Here is a 17,500-nt window from a genome sequence, read left to right as displayed (position 1 = left end):
CACACACACGCACACACACACACACACACTCTCTCTCTCTCTCTCTCTCTCTCTCTCTCTCTCTCTCTCTCTCTCTCTCTCTCTCTCTCTCTCTCTCTCTCTCTCTCTCTCTCTCTCTCTCTCTCTCTCTCTCTCTCTCTCTCTCTCTCTCTCTCTTTTTTTTTTTTTTTTTATTTAAACATAATTTATACAGAAGAACATGTACCCAAAGGCGCACTGTCGTGTGCTACCTATTCTAAGGGTACTACAATCTATTTCTCTACAATATTTACAAGACTTAAAAATAGAAAATATACAAGATGGTCAGCATGTAAATGGAGCACTGTTCTTTTCACTTCACTAGCACTATTCACGCACTGCACTACACTGAGTGTCACGTCACAAAGAGTGTCAGAGGAGTTGGCAGTGTCTGTCTCCACTTATGTGCCATCAGTTTGACACTGTGTGTGTTCATCTCCTGGACGTGAGGCACCGCGGCCGTGAACAAGTTCCACATCCTGGAGACGCGTCCTGCGAAGGTGCGTTGATGCTGACACCCGTGGGATCGCGGCACCTCTACGGCGTCACCACCATTGAGCACCGTTCTCGTGCTCCGTGCGGTGACTCTCAGAGGATGACGCAGCCCTGCCAGATGTGGCACTCTTTGCACCTGTGCCTTATGGAACACTACGATTGCCGCCACATCTCTGCGGTGTTCCAGTGAATCAAGGGACGCTCAGGCTCTGGGTGAGGTGGTATTGCAGCATCTACTAGCCGTATGGCGCGGCGTTGGATGCTGTCCAGTCTCCTTCTGTGTGTGGCGGCACAGGACATCCAGGAGAGAGCTGCGTACTCAAGGTGGGGCCGCACCTGTGCCTTGTACAGCAGCAGTCTCCCCTTCCTGTCGAGGAAACTGGCGATCCTTCTGAGAGCGGAGATCCTGTGAGAGGCTTTCTTGGCAATGGATTTGACATGGCTGTCAAACCTCAGCCCTCGATCCACCTCCACTCCAAGTATCTTGACGTCATCTTGGGTGGGAGAGCAGCAACGCCAAAGACAACTTTCCTGCCATTGCTGCCATGGCGGCTGGGGACCGAGAGACAACCATTGCCTGTGTCTTCTCCGGCGCGAATGTCACTTGCCAGCGAGCACCCCACTCCTCTATCACTCGTAGCTGCTGATTGATGGCCTCAGCAGCCCGCCCACTGTCCTGGCGTGGATAGGTATAGGAGAGGGTGCAGTCATCAGCATAGGCCTTGACTCCTGGCAGTAGCTGGAGAAGATCATCCACGTAGATATTCCACAGGAGTGGGCCAAGAATTGAACCCTGTGGCACTGATGCCTCCACAGGCAGGGACTCAGATGTTTGCCCGTTGACAACCACCTTGAGGCTTCTGTCCTGCAGGTAATTTCCCAGGAGTCGTAGCAAGCCACCCTGGATGCCTTTAGCACGAAGCTTTTCCAGTAATCCGTTGTGCCATACTTTATCAAAAGCTCCAGCTATGTCCAAAGCAACCACTATAGTGTCCTTGCCGTCGTCGAGGGCGTCCTGCCACTGCCTGGTGAGAAGCATCATTAGGTCGGAGGTTGACCTTCCAGGTCTGAACCCAAACTGTTGGTCTGAGAGGAGGGCATTGTCCTTGAGATGGCTACACACCACCTCTGCCACGACCCTCTCAAACACTTTACCCACCACTGACAACAGGGATATGGGTCTGTAGTTTTTTGGGTCCGTCCTGGAGCTTTTTGTGTGCAGGAACTACTCGAGCCTCCTTCCACACTGAAGGCCAGACGTTTTCCCGTACACAAGTTGTGAACTTGGGTGAGAGGGGCAGCCAGTTCCTGGGAGCATCGCTTCAGCAGGTGCGGGCTGATGTCATCAGGGCCGGTAGCTTTCTGTGTGTCCAGCCCCGCAATAATCGCTTCACCTGCTGATGCGTCACCTCCACCATGGTGACAGTCTTCTCACATTGCTGGACCAGCTGAGGCGGTGGCTGCTGTGGATTCCCCACCTTCATTTTCCAGCAAACAAGGAAGCCAGCAACTGTGCCCTCTCCTTACTGCTGGTGGCGACAGTACCGTCCTGCTTGCTGAGGGAGGGATGGATTCTTGGTGGCCAGTTCCTGTTTGTCCTTAACAAGGGACCACCAAGTTTTGTTTCCTACGCCAGTGCCACACAGTTTCCGGCGCAGGCTTTCCTCCCACTTTTTTAAGGCCCACTTGCTGGTTACCACCATCCTCCTGCATGCAGCCCTATGCAAGTCCTTGTTGCGCCGAGTCGGGTTCCTCTTGTAGCGGAGCCAGGCAGCATACTTTGCCTCAGCAGCAACACGGCAACGGTAGCCAAACCATGGCTGATCCGTCGGTCTGGTGGTGTATTCCCTGTGTGGGACGTGGCGTCTCTGGAGGGCGAGAAGGTGAGAGGTGAGTGCAAGTGCTTCACTCTCTGCTCCTCCCTGTAGCAGAGTGGCCCATGGGGTGTGGGTCAGGTCGCGGCGCAGGGAAGCCCAGTCTGCTTTGTTCCACAGCCAGATGGTGCGGGTGGTGGCCTCGTCCCGAGCCACGCCCACTTCCAGCTGTGTCAGTACAGCGTGATGATCAGAGCTGCCCACGAGCCCCAGCTGATGACACTGAAGCTTGTCCTCCTGGTAGTCTGAGATGACAGGGTCTAATGTCCCTCCTCGTTCATGTGTGGGGAAGGTGACATGATCTGTCAGACCCTGCACCTCAGGAGATTCTCGTAGGCGTCTCTTTCCAGGTGGTGATTGAGATCCCCCACAATCAGCACGTGGCTGCAGCTGTGTGCCATCATCAGGTTGTCTAAAGTCTCAGTCAGGTACAGGAGTGAGTCAGGCCCTTGTCGCGGGGGGCGATACAGGGCACACAGTAAGAGGGCTGAGCGGTCTGCCAGCGTTACTCGGAAGTACATCATCTCCATCAGTGGAGGCGTGTCTATGTCGAGTAGCTGGGCCTGCATTCCTTCCTTGAAGCAGACAGCCACTCCACCTCCTGTTCGCTCCTGTCGGTCCCTCCTCACCCAGTGGGTGAAGCCCTGCATCCTGCCATACGTGGGCTCCACCTCACTGTTCAGCCATGTCTCTGTCACCACAACAACGTCTGCATTGTGTCGTTGCACACAGTTGTGGTATAAGTCTGCAAGGTTAGTCCGGAGACCACGGACGTTGCTAGAGACGACCTTTAGTTGGCGGCGGGGCAAGCTGGCTGTACCATGGTGAGGGATGGTAGTGAGCGAGGCCTGCTAGTCCGAGGTGGTGGTTAGGGTCCGCGGCCGACTGCTGGTACTGGTGAAGAGGGTGGTCCACTGCCGCCCCTGGCTCTGATTCCAGATACCAGGCTGAGGAAGGAGTGGGCGAGGTTGTGGTAAGGACTGAAATGAAGTGAGGTGGTGGGCGGGCTGAGGCGCTGCAGGTGGGAAGGGTGTGGCTGTGTGTCTTTCCACCGTAAGGAGCCGCTGTATGAGACGCTCCTGACGTAAATCGTCAGTTCTGGCGTGGCAAGTAGCAGAAGTGTGTCCTTTCCGTGAGCAGTACTCACACACTTTTGCCTTGGCTCGCTTTTGTGTCTGCTTGGTGGCCTGGTGAGTCCTCAGTCCTTCGCTGGACACCTTCCTCGCGTCCTGCTGCACTTCCCTCTTAGTTTTCTTTTTTCTCCAATCTCCTGATGTGGTCTGAGGAGAGGTTCGTGGGCGAACAGAGGCACCGCGATCTACTCCGTTCGCTGTGTTTATGGAGGAAGAGTCCCTGCTGCTCTGTGTGGCGGTAGACGTGGTAGTGAGTACCGAGCAGTCACTCTGTGTGGCAGAAGGGTGACAGTAGACGCTGGGGAGGTGTCACAGTCGCTCTGTGTGGCGATGGAAGCAGTGGAGGTAGGCGGAGCGGTCGTTGTTTCCCGGGCAGGCGAAGGGAAGGTGGAAGTTGAGAAAACAGCTGAGTGGCGGAGCTGTTGCGGTTTATCCGAGCTCCACCACGTCCTCCACCTCTCAGAGTCCTGACAAACCACCTCCCAGTGTTCGTCAATTGACTCTGCGTGGGCGCTGACTGCCTGAGAGCGTGTGGCTACTTGCGTCTGGCGCTGTTTTGACGCTATCAGCCTGTCTGCTACTCTGAGAGCCGCAGCAAACACGTCTCTGTGTTGTATGATCAAGTCTCGGTCGTCCTGGAGGACTTAATCACACAGTTTTGTTGAGAGGCTTCCTCAGTGAGCTTCTCAACTAGTGAAACTAGCTCTCCTCTCTCCAAGCCCTCCCACTGACTCTCCCCACTGTCGTCCGGTAGTGGCGTTGGGGGTGTATCAGTCTCCTCGATGATGTAGGTGACGGGGTCCGGGATGTTTGCTTGGAGTCGTAGCTGCTCCGTGTAGCTACACTTGAAGACTGGCGTATCCCCAAGGCAGCTGTTGTGACAAAGGTTACGGCAGGTTTCCTCGTCACAGCTCACGTGTTGAGTCTTAAGTGTTGCTTTGCCACAAACGCAACACCAATTCTGTGGCTGGTAGCCAGGCAAGTCTCGCCTGGCTATGGGGCGATGGGCGGGGCTAGACATTGAGGGAGAGGATAAGTGATTCCCTGGGGAATTGTGAAGCCAGGTGTGGGGGCGACAACGAGTGTTGGTTCTAAACGACACGTGCGACACTAACACACTCGTGAACACAGACACTGAACACTGGCACAGAACACAAAGCACTTCCCCACAGGCGCACAAAAAACACACGACACTAACTACCTCTCCCACAAGTCAAGCCAAACCAGCCACGGAGAGAGATACAGGTTGTTTAAAAACTACCTTGGAGAGATTTGGCAACTGTGTGCTGCCTTAGGCCTCGCGTCAGGTCAGGCCCGGGTCTCGGTCACTGCACGGGTACAAACACTCTTTTCAAGTGATTTTTAACACTATTGCAAGGCTTAGCACACCTTACACTTTTACATGGACACCAGGACACTTAGCACTTCAAGCACTGAAATTTTCACAACACTGCACTCTTCTTTTCTCCTCTCTCCTCCTCCTCCTCCTCCTCCTCCTCCTCCTCCTCCTCCTCCTCCTCCTCCTCCTCCTTTACCAGCACTAGATGGATCAGCAAACAGTCCTTTATAAATCAACAAGTTTCCTGGTATCTGCTCATCTATATCTCTCCTCCTCTCTCCTCTCTCTCTCTCTCCTCTCCTCTCCTCCTCTCTCTCCTCCTCTCTCTCTCTCTCTCTCTCCTCTCTCTCTCTCTCTCTCTCTCTCTCTCTCTCTCTCTCTCTCTCTCTCTCTCTCTCTCTCTCTCTCTCTCTCTCTCTCTCTCTCTCTCTCTCTCTCTCTCTCTCTCTCTCTCTCTCTCTCTCTCTCTCTCTCTCTCTCTCTCTCTCTCTCTCCTAGAGCAACTCCGTTTCTTCCTCTTCCTCCCACGAGACATCAGTTACATCCCCCCTCCCCTCTCCTACAAACAACACTGAATTCTCCCCTCTCCCTCAAGCCACATTATACCCTCTCTCTTCCTCCCACGAGACAGCATTTAACTCCCCTTTTCCCCTCCTCTCAGACGACATTATTTTCCCCTCTTCCTCCCACGAGACGGCATTTAACTACCCTTTTCCCTTCCCTCAGGCAACACTATTTCCTCTTTTCTTCCTACAAGACAGCAATTAGCTCCCATTTTTCCCTCCCCTCAGGCAACACTATTTCCCCTCATCCTCCTACAAGACAGAAATTAGCTTCCCCTCCTCTACCCCTCCCTAAGCAACACTGAAAGCCCCCTCTTATCCCCACAAAAACAAAACTTAACCCCTTCAGTACTGGGATGCATTTTTACCATGAGTTTTGGGTGTGATTAGACGATTCTATTGACATTAGGAAGAGTCTCTGGAGGTCAGAAGATTAATGGCCACAGTCTTCACTTTTTTAATCCCCCATATGAGTTTCTGAAGCTGTATAAAAATCACCAAATAGTAAGCAGAATGAATATGGAAACGCGTCATGGTACTGAAGGGGTTAATGGTCCCTTCCTCAACACTGAACCGCCCCTCCATTCCCCCCCACTCCCTCCCGCAAGCAACATTTAACGACCCCTCTGCTCTCCCACTCTACCTGCAGCTCCCCGCCCCTGTGCCGCCTACCAGTGTCGAATGCTGTGTCCTTACGCCTTTGAACTGGACGAAGAGGGGTGTCCGTTGTGCCAGTGTCATGACCCTTGCCGCCACGTGACCTGCCCAGGGGATACGGCCTGCACCCTGGAGGAGGAACCCTGTGACATGGAGCCCTGCCCGCCCCTGCCCTCCTGTGAGTCTTCTTTCATTGTTTTCTTTTTCTTTTTGTAATTTTCCCATGTTTTTCTCTTTTTTTCTTGATTTTGGTTTGAATTTTGTGGTAATTGGTTTATTTTTTCACACTTTTTGTTCTTGAGTTTTGGATGTGGTAATAATCGGGGGGATTTTTTTGTTGTTGTTGTTGTTGTCTTCACTTCTTCATTTATTTGTTCTTTTATTTATTTATCTGTTTATTTTATTTGTTTGTCTTAGTTTTAGTGAGTGTGCATTATTGTCTATCTTTCCTTATTTCCATTTTTTTTTTCTTTTTTTTTTCTTGTGTTTACTGTGGCAAAATCATTCATCCTGTTTTTCAGCTTTATTTTCTTCGGTCGTTTATTCGTAGTGTATTTTTTTTTTTTATGCCTCAACACTTTATTTTCATTCTCAAGCTTTAGTTCTTTCCTTTTCTGTTTGTCTTTTCTTAGTTATTTTGCTTTTGTGTGTGATTTCTGTACTAAAGTTATACATTGTTTGTCTTTTCTCTTTTCTATAATCACGAGTTATGATGTCGTATGAAGATTTACTCTATTTCCATCTCTTTTTCTTTTCCTTTCGCCATTGTTTGGTTTCGTTATATCGTGTGTACCGAGCCACGTCCATCTATGTTGTGTTGTCTTTTCACTTATCTTCTTTATTCTCTTGTTTTAATGTTGTAGGAATCATTTTTTTTTTCACTTTATCTTTATTTTGTTCGTATGCAGTGTAGCAATGCTTAATATGAATATTTGCTCTCTCTTTTTAACTTTATATCTTTTGCCATTATTATGTATATTGATATTGCGGGAAATAGTTTTTTTTCTATTTTCTATTCATATTATGCAGTTATGCTTGATACTTTCCCTGTCTTTTTTCACATTATTTACATTGATATTGCAAGAATTACTCTGGCCGCCTTTGTTCTCCTTTCCCTTTTCAATTTTCTTCCGTCATTATTCTCTTCTTTTGTGGCTCGCCTCTGCTTAATGCGGCCATCTATTGTCTGTTTGCAACGCTTTCCTTTCTTTTTACTGTTTTTTTTTTTCTAGATGATGTGGCAAAGATTGTTCTTTTCCTTATTTATTCTTGTTCTTTTTTCTTTTTCTTTTTTTTTTGTGGTTATGCGTTGCAATCTAACATTTTCGCGGATATTTTTTACGAGATTTAATTATTTCATTTATTTATTTATATTTTATAATTATTTCTGCATGATTTATCTATTTTTCATATTTCCTTATCACGTGTTCAATATATTTTCTAGCATTATGTGGTAAAAAAAAATACTCGTTATTGCCTTTCAGTTCCCGTTTATTTTACCCCCATAATTCGGTTCCTTTGTAACAGTAGTCCTCCTCCTCCTCCTCCTGTTGTCCCTGTGTCATCTGTCTTTTTTATCACATTTTTCCATCATTTTCTAGGCTTAGCGTGGCAGGAATTACCACGCCCCGCTCTTTTCTCTCTCCTTTAAGCCGGTAACTGGTGGCCGTCACGACTTTTTTACCCGTCACTTTTCTAGTTTCTCCAATAGACTTAACGGGCGGTCATAGTCATCGGGGGGCCGGCCCGGGCGTTCCCCTTCAAGCGACAACTCTCAACATTTATTCCGTCATTTGCGCTCCGCCTTTTCCGCAGCTATTTTCCCAATTAGATTTCATGTTCGGCGTCGTTAATCGCATTTTGCAAAGGAATTAACCCCTTCACTACTAGGACACTTTTTCACATTGAGGTTTGTGTACGATTAGACCATTTATTGATATTAGGAAGGGTCTATGGAGGTCAGAAGGTAAATGGCCAGAGACTTCACTATTTTAATACCCGACATAAGTTTCTGAAGCTGTATAGAATCAGCAAATAGTAAGCAAAATTAATTTGAAATAGCGTCATGCTACTGAAGAGGTTAAAGGTGTTTTCTTGTCTTTTTCAATATTGGGTTTTTTCTATTATTTATTTGGTATGTTACTTCAATTAATATTTGTGTTTGTTTTGTTTCATTATATTTGTAATGTCTGTTTTTTTGTATATTTCCTTATCTATTTATCTCCTTTGTTTTATCTACTTGTTTGTTTGTTTTTACCTAGTGTATTACGGATGATTTTCTTTTGTTTTGTTTATTTATTAGTTCCGTCACTTTGGTTGTTTTCTTTCCTTGTTTCGTTATTCTTTCTTTATTTTTTCTTTTATTTATTTCTTTATCTAATGTACCTCTTTCTTAATTTATGATGTTCTTTATAAGGTATTAAGGTTTTTTTTTTCTTTATTCATTTTCTTTTTCTTTTAGTTCTGTCTGTCCTTTTTTGTGTGTTTATTTTGTTACGTCCTATCTACTCATTCTAATCGTATATTTATTTCTTTTTGTTTCTCTCATGCAGTTAATCTCTTCTTCGTAAAGTGTTAAGGATACTTATCTTAATCTTTTTTCATCTAATTGGTCAGTCAGTGTTGTTGCTTCATGTATTCGCTTCGTTATGGGTTTTTTTTTTATATTTCTCAATACAGTAGTTAATCGGTTATATATATATATATATATATATATATATATATATATATATATATATATATATATATATATATATATATATATATATATAAAGAATTACGGATATTTTATTTATGTATTTATTTTTTTATTTATTTTGTTTTTATTTTTTATTCATTTATTTTTTTTTCCTGGGGTAGGTTGTGGCTCAGACAGGTATCATTGTATTTTATCTTCTTTATCTATTCTTCTCTTTACTAATGTATCTATTGCCCCATCAAGTTATTCCCATTATTTTTATTTTCAAGAATTAATTTTTTTTTGTTTGATATTTGAATTTGATGCATATTGTATCCCTGTGACTCTTATCCATTCCTGCCGCTATTCTTTTTTTCTAATTTTACATTTTGTTTCTTTTTTTTTTATTGATGCAGTATTCTTTTTGTAAAGAAATGTCCTGTTTTAATACTTTGTTTTATTCGTATGTTTTCTTGCTTCTAGTGTTTTTTTTTTTTTTTTTTTTTTGGTCTAGTTTTATTTTACTCTCCTCCTCATACATTTCCTCATGCAGTAAACAAACCAGAAAAACAAAGTAGTTATTTACCAAGTACAAAACAACAGCAGATTGCACTACTATATATCCTCTATTTCTCTCTAGTTACTTTTTTTTATTTGTTTCCTACGTAGATAGAAGAGAGGAAACGCATTTTCATTTTACCCTTTTCCAGGCAGGATGTATGTACGTACGACGCCGAACATTTTTTTTTTTTTTTTCTTTCACGTGGATAAAACAGAGAGACCTTATTTTTTGTCTATTCTAGGGGAGCTGCGGCCACTCCTACCTAACCTAACAGAATAGTTATGTGCGTACGTGGGGATGTATAGTAGAGGCGATGGTGGAGGGGTGGGAGAGGGAGACACACGGATGCTGGCTGGACGAGGCCGGGCTGGGCTGGGCTGAGTCACTGAGCTGATAGAGGCTGGAGGAAAAAAATAAATAAAAAGAGAGCTGAGAGTAACAGAAAATTCTTGCATGTCAGGGAAAAGTGGTGCGTGCAATGGTGAAGTAAGGGTGCTGGTAATGGCGAGGTGTTGAGAGGTCAGAGGAAAGTTTCGTAAGCAAGTTGAGAGCAAGTTGAAAGCTCCCGGCAGTGAAAGAGACTTGACGGTTCACTGAAGGTCTTGAAAGTTGAGGGACAAAGAAAAAAAATTAGATGGAAGAAATGCGTGGGAAAGGTGGCAAGGGGAGTGAGGATGAAGAAATACTGTATTTACTTAGATCCTTCCACTGCAGGGTTTACTAAGACGGAATGTATGAGACGTCCGTGAAGGTCTTGCCTGTTAAGGAAGGAAAAATAAAGAAAAAGAATGCGTAGGAAAGATTGCAAGGGGAGTGAGGATGAAGTAACAGTATTGCATTTACTTTATCACTTCAGGTTTGGCTTAGAATATATGGGCGCCTTGCAAATAAAGGAAGAAAAAAGTAAGTGGAAGAAATGTGTGTGTGGAGAAGCTGGTAAAGGGACTGAGGATGAAGAACTATTGTATTTACGTTTTCACTGTAGCTCTTACTTACAGAGAATATATGAGACGTGCGTGAAAGACTTGGCGAGTCACTGAAGTCTTCCAAGTTAAGGAGAGAGAAATATATGGAGAAAAAATGCATAGGAAAAGTGGAAAGGGGACTGAGAATGAAGTAGAGGCACAAAATTCATTTAAGTTTTCACTACATGCAGGTTTGAATTAAAATATATGGAATAAAGTACTACACGTGTTTTGCAAGTGAGGAAAAAATAGATTAGAAACGTGTGAAAAAATGGTAGAGATTGAGGATGAATTGAAAGTACTACACCTATTTAGCTTTCTACTTTAGGTTATTACGTAGAATATATAGATCAGAATATATGGACGTGTGGCAAGTTCAGGGAGAAAAAAAAAAGGAAGGGGGGGGATGAAATCGTAGGGAAGGGAGTAAGGAGAATGAAGATGAAGTACTAGAATCACTTAGGGTTCCACTGCAGGGCTTACTTAGAATATATGAGGTTTTACATTAGGTTGATGTACAAAAGGAGGAGAAAAATACTAATTTCTAAAACCAGGAGAGAGAGAGAGAGAGAGAGAGAGAGAGAGAGAGAGAGAGAGAGAGAGAGAGAGAGAATTACTGGAAAAAATATTGCATAGTTGATATTAAAATACGTTACATCACACACACACACACACACACACACACACACACACACACACACACACACACACCCGGTAGCTCAGTGGTTAGAGCGCTGGCTTCACAAGCCAGAGGACCGGGGTTCGATTCCCCGGCCGGGTGGAGATATTTGGGTGTGTCTCCTTTCACGTGTAGCCCCTGTTCACCTAGCAGTGAGTAGGTACGAGATGTAAATCGAGGAGTTGTGACCTTGTTTTCCCGGTGTGTGGTGTGTGTCTGGTCTCAGGCCTATCCGAAGATCGGAAATAATGAGCTCTGAGCTCGTTCCGTAGGGTAACGTCTGGCTGTCTCGTCAGAGACTGCAGCAGATCAAACAGTGAAACACCACACACACACACACACACACACACACACACACACACACACACACACCTCAAGTGCCTCAGGAATCACTATCCGTGGAAAAAAACATGGGTACAAAAAGAGAAGAAAAAATCAACAGTAGTGGTATTTGAGACTCGATGGAGCAGAAAAAGCCACAAGGAGGAGGAGGAGGAGGAGGAGGAGCAGCTATATAAGGAGCAGTGAACTGTGAAGAAGGAAAAAACATATTATAGGTAGGGAAAGACGAAGGAAAAGAGGAGGGACATGAGAATAGAAAAAAAGAGGAAAAACTAGTAGGAGGAGGAGGGAGAGGAAGAGAAGCAGGAGGAGTGTAAGGAGTAGTGACCTGAGAAGTAAAAACGTATTATAAGTAAATAAAGAACAAGAAAACAGGGAAAACAGAATAAATGAAGAGAAGAGAAGGACCTAGAGGGTGAATAAAGGAGGAAGAGGAGGAGAAATGTACCTGATGAGAGAAATAAATGTATTTTGATTAGGGAAATGATAAAAATACTACAATAACATGACAAAAAATATGGAGAGGAAATAAGAATGTGATAAAATAGCAGGTAAATAAATAGATAGATAAATAAATGAATAGATAGGAAAGACGACAAAAGAAGAATAGAAATGACAAGTGATATTAATAAAAGGAAGAAAATAGAAAGAAGAAAAATGTAAATGAAATAATAAAAAGAAAAAGAAAGATTGAGAGAGAGAGAGAGAGAGAGAGAGAGAGAGAGAGAGAGAGAGAGAGAGAGAGAGAGAGAGAGATCGTAGGAGAAAAAAAATGAAAAAAAAGGAAACCACTATAATGAAAATTAATCTGAGCGTTGAGGCAAAAGATCCCGAAAGATGGAGGAGGAGTAGGAGAAGGAGAAAGAGGGAGGAGGAGGAGGAGGAGGAGAAGGAGAAGGAGAGGAAGAGAAGGAAAGGATGGAAAAGATGGTGGAAAAGGAGCGGCGGGAGAGGAAGAGAGAGACTCGTAATGGATGGAGGAAATAAAGGAACTAAAGAGAGACAGCAGTTGAGGGAGACGAGAAATAGGAAGATAAATGAGAGAAAGATAAGGAAAGATAGGAGCAAAAGTGAGAGAAACCGAATACCGCCGTAGCCAGAGAGAGAGAGAGAGAGAGAGAGAGAGAGAGAGAGAGCGCAATGGAGCGAAGTTAACAACTGCCGGAATCGAAGAGTGATAGTGGAGACAGATTTTACCTCCCGTTCCCGTGAGAGAGAGAGAGAGAGAGAGAGAGAGAGAGAGAGAGAGAGAGAGCAATGAATGTCACTAGAAAAGCAGATTTACTCTCTCTCTCTCTCTCTCTCTCTCTCTCTCTCTCTCTCTCTCTCTCTCTCTCTCTCTAACGACTTGGATATTTCATAATTTCGTCTTAGATCGTGTTCAATGCCAATATTTTCATTGAAATTGTTGTTTTGAATTAATAATAGTAGTCTTAAAGTTTTCGTTTCAGTTTTTCCTTTTTTTTCTTTTTCCACCCACGGTCAACTTGATTTTAAAGAAAGAATGGATTCCTACATAACGTACAGACTCAAAAGTTTATCTTCTCTTTTATACACATATATATTCCGATCCTTGTTTATCTGTTATTGTTTATTACATTGCAGGTATTACGTGTGTTTATTCAAATTATACACTGTTACCGTATGACTTTTGCTAAGAATATTTATTTACCTATAACTGCATTGATGAGATTCCTTTCTAATTCTTTTTCTACTTCTGACGACTTCATACTTACACTAGCATTCATATCTACAAACTCGATGCTGAGAGCGCTTATCTTCCTCCGATCTAATGAAAGCCCTTCACTTACCCAACAGTCCTAGTCACACTAACACACGTATTCTGAAACACTAGCTAAAGTAACACGAATCTTTAAGGATGATTTTGTAATTCTAGTGACATGTTAACAAGTTTTCTGCATTATCAACAGAAAAAATACTCTTTAGAACACTGCTAATTGTCTCTATAGGTTTTGAAAATGGTCGCGGTGAGAGAGGGAAGCGTTTCTGAATATGGCGCTAAAGGCGAGGGAGACATTCAGACCCCGCCCCAGGACACTCAAACCACCAATCAGGGAAACTCTCCCAAAAGGCGACCACCGATCACGGGCGCCGAGGAAAAATATACAGAATAGATAGTCAGTTAAGTTTCCGGTGGCGTGTTTCAGTGAGGGGAGGAAGAGAGGAAGGAGGGGCGAGTTACTAGCGTGAGAGGAGAAAGCGTTAAGAGTTACATGGATGTACGATTGGAGAATATTTGTTGAAGCCAAAGCGTTGTGTTTCCTATATGGGCTTTTATGGGTAGTGATGTCACGGGGTTAAATACTTTCCTTACTATTTGGTTTGGTTTTCGCTCCCTTTCCTTGCTCCGAATAGTGATGTCACGGAGTTTAGTCAGTAAATCTTATAGGAATTAATATATGGACTACTGAGCTGTTTTATATGAAGACAAGGGTGTTATAGAAGAACTGGGGATGTGATGGACGGCGGGAGTTGTTTGGCTATTCTTATCTCAAATATCTTGCATTATTAACCCCTTCAGTACCATGACATGTCTTCATATTTACACTGGTTACTATTAGGCGATTTTTTACAGCTTCAGAAACTCATGTGGGGATTAAAATAGTAAAGATTCTGTACCATTAACGTTCTGACCTTCATAGAACCTTGGTAGTGTAAATAAAATCGTCTAATCACACCCAAAACTCGTGATAAAAAAAAATGCATCCCAGTATTGAACTAGTTAAGAGGCCCACTGAAGGTGTCAGTCTCTAACATGTCTAAAGGAATACCCAGAAGGAACGAGTTCAAGTGTCACGTTACTACTCTGAATTGCATCATGTTGGAATTCATATCTTCTGTACGCGTGAAGAAATCTGCCTAAGAGCACTAAAATTCTAAAGAAAATAGTAACAGAAATAAAAGACAGAATGAAATAAATGAAGGCGGCAAGAAGTATTCAATAATCATAAGAAATACCTCAATACCCCTTGGGACTACACTATATTGGCATGAGCATTTTCTTTACTCAGCCACTACGTATGCAACAATCCGGCCAAGGACACTTAACGAATACCAACACACAGAAATCCAATAGAAAAGAGTTCCTGACGGGGTAACACAGACACGATCTTCGCCTTGGTAACTTCTCCTCGTATGTTCGGCAGCTGCTCTTTGATTTACGGCCAGCCAAGGAGATCTGTTATAACGGCCCACACATTTCTCTGGAGGGAAGAATTCACGAGTGTTCCTTGACAGCCCTAGTGATTCTTGCGCTTGTGACGAGACTGGTTGGTTGGAAAGGTTAATTTACGCAGTGTAAAGGAGAGAATGGTAGAATTAGGACAGTTTGAGAATAGAGGGAAGTAACATGGTAATTAAAACTTGTGGTAAGCATTGCATTTAGACGGTGTATAGTGAGGAAGGAGCTGCATGGTAATGAAAAATTGTAAAAAGCGCATTACAAGAATAGTGAGCAGTAATATGAGAAAATGTCGGGAAAGAAACCCATGAACACGGTTGAGAGAATTGGTATGATAATTAAAGGATGAGAAGGTGTATTTGTATGATGGAGAAGAGAAAAAATGGAATGTTAACTATTAGAAGGGTAAGAATAAGAAGGCATTAAGGTGGAAGAGAAGTAGAGAGGAGTGGTATGGTAATTAATAGGTATGGAAACGCATTAGAAGAGTAAGAAGTGATAACTAAGAGGTGACGGAAGGAGTATATCACACTGAAGAGAGGAAAAGAGAAATGGCATGATATTTACTAATTTGAGAAAGGAGAGTATTAATACGGTGAATAGAACTGACAAGATTAGGAGATGTACATTAAGATAGAGAAGTAGACATGGTAACTACACAGAAGCGTCAACCATTATGGGGTAGACAGACCTTATAGGAACGGAGAATAATGGATCAAAGCTGACAAGGACAAGCGTGGGATGTGATGGGAAAGGGGAACAGTGGGGAAGACAGACAGACCAATGGAGAGAGAGAGAGAGAGAGAGAGAGTGTGTGTGTGTGTGTGTGTGTGTGTGTGTGTGTGTGTGTGTGTGTGTGCATGTGCGTGTGTGTGTGTGTCTGTGTTGAATGAGTGTAAGAAAGAGGTGAAATGAAAGACTCTGAACTGTTTATCGCTTGTACAGGAGGAAGGAACAACAAATACTTATCCATTGACTTAACTATTGTGCTTTAATTCACCTTGCCAATAGTGAAGGAAATAAGTCTATTGAAACTGTATCCCAAACAACAAAAATTACCAAGGGCGTTCACAAAAAGAATTCTAAAAAGGTTATATGAGTTTTACTGGCAAATATTGAAGCGTGTAAGCTACATGTTCAACTGTTTACTGGAAGAGAGAGAGAGAGAGAGAGAGAGAGAGAGAGAGAGAGAGAGAGAGAGAGAGAGAGAGAGAGAGAGCGGGGAGACTGTGTGTGTGTGTGTGTGTGTGTGTGTGTGTGTGTGTGTGTGTGTGTGTGTGTGTGTGTGTGTGTGTGTGTGTATCCCTCCCCTCCCCTCCGCTCTTACCCCAACCCTGAGGCTAGACCAGCTCAGAGTACGTGAAAGAAAAATGCTTGGAGAAAAAAAAATACTTCCTTCTCAATGGCATCATGTTTGTTCTTGGATAACACGGTAAATGAACAAGATAATTAATATTTTATCGACGAGAGAGGGGCTATTTTCCCTTCCCTTCCTTTCGGGTCCCTGCAATATACATAAGAACTAAGAATTTTATTTATTTCTTTTCTTTTTCTCTTTCTTTTTCTCTCCGCCATCTCGCCATTCTCTCTCTCTCTCTCTCTCTCTCTCTCTCTCTCTCTCTCTCTCTCTCTCTCTCTCTCTCTCTCTCTCTCTCTCTCTCTCTCTCTCTCTCTCTGACTTAGTGAATGGAGTATACAAAGCGTGTGCATTTTTGGGGGATCATTATTATTCATATTTTTTCGACTCTTTATAAACTCGGACGGAATTACTCGGGTCTCTCTGTTACTTAATTTGTACTTTTTTTTTATTTCACTTTTACTTTACATTTATTTTTCGTCGTCGTTTACTCAGTTTTGTCTCACATCCTCCATATTTTTTTCTTATTTTAGTTTTGATATATTTGTTAATTTTCTTTGTCTTTTTCTCATTTTTTTCCTTCTTGTTTCACATTTATAGTTTTTTTCCTCCTCTTTTCGTCTTTCGCTTTTTTCCTTTTCTTTCTTCATCCATTCACTTTTCTTTTCCTCTTTTTCTATTTTACTTTTTATAGTTTATTTTCTTCTTGTCCTCCTTTCCTGTCCCCATTTCATTCATTTTTTTGTTCCTTTACTCCTTTTCTTAATTTTCAACAGCTTTTTTGCCTACTTTATTTTTTTTCATTCCATTATTTTTTTCATTCTCACTCTCACTTTTTTCCTCCTTTCATCTCCTCCTTTCATTCCCTTCTGTATCTTTTCCCCTTTTTTATGCCATAAGCCTAATCAGAACATGAATCACGAGAGAGAGAGAGAGAGAGAGAGAGAGAGAGAGAGAGAGAGAGAGAGAGAGAGTGCCGCCCTTACCAAGAAATTAAGAAGACAAAAAAGAGAGAAAAAAAAGACGCCTGATTAACTCGCATTTTTAATCTGTCGCACACCTCGGGTCAGGCACGGCCAGGATAAGCCCAAACCAGGCAAACTTTTACCTTAATTAAGTGTACACTGGCCTGAGAAAAGTGTGCTTAATCCCGCCTGCTTTTCTCCCTAACTTACTCACATTGACAACTCAGCACCGCGGGGAGAGGGAAAGGAAGGAAGGGAGAGCGGGGTGAGGCGGGAGAGTATTCATGATTAGTCTGTGTGTTGGCAAAGTGTGTAAACTAACTTGCATTGACAACTCAGTGCACAGGGAGAGGAAGGAGATAGAGAGAGAGAGAGAGAGGGAAGGGGGAAAGTATACGTAATTAGTCTGCGTGTTGGTGAAGTGTAGAGTGTAGGAGGCGGGGTGTACACAAGACTGGAGTGTGGGTGTGGTGTTTTGTTTCTAAGTCAGTGCGGAGTGATTGTTTCCTTGATTACTTGCAGAAATAGACAAGTAAGATAAAGGGAAGGGTTATAATGAGCAAACATTGACAGAAACATTGACAGAGATCGAGTGAAAGATTTTTTTTTTAACGTTATGGCCTATAGCGCCTGTAGGCATACTTGAAGAGTATCATGTGGGAAGCACTGTTC

At 43.3% G+C, this 17,500-nt stretch overlaps 1 protein-coding gene across 1 annotated transcript in view; it reads left to right on the top strand.

The window, feature by feature from the left end:
* The window catches only part of LOC123501870, a 376,841-nt gene that overhangs the window by 310,908 nt on the left and 48,433 nt on the right, over positions 1 to 17,500 (top strand). Inside the window, exon 5 of the mRNA XM_045250911.1 lies at positions 6,072 to 6,257. Within this exon, the coding sequence (XP_045106846.1) occupies positions 6,072 to 6,257 (186 nt within the window). The remainder of the gene's footprint in view (positions 1 to 6,071; positions 6,258 to 17,500) is intronic.

The sequence above is a fragment of the Portunus trituberculatus genome, chromosome 10, assembly GCF_017591435.1.
Source record: "Portunus trituberculatus isolate SZX2019 chromosome 10, ASM1759143v1, whole genome shotgun sequence".
Lineage (NCBI taxonomy): Eukaryota > Metazoa > Arthropoda > Malacostraca > Decapoda > Portunidae > Portunus > Portunus trituberculatus.
The sequence above is the reverse complement of the archived record's forward strand: the minus strand, read 5'-3'. Positions and strand labels throughout refer to the sequence as shown.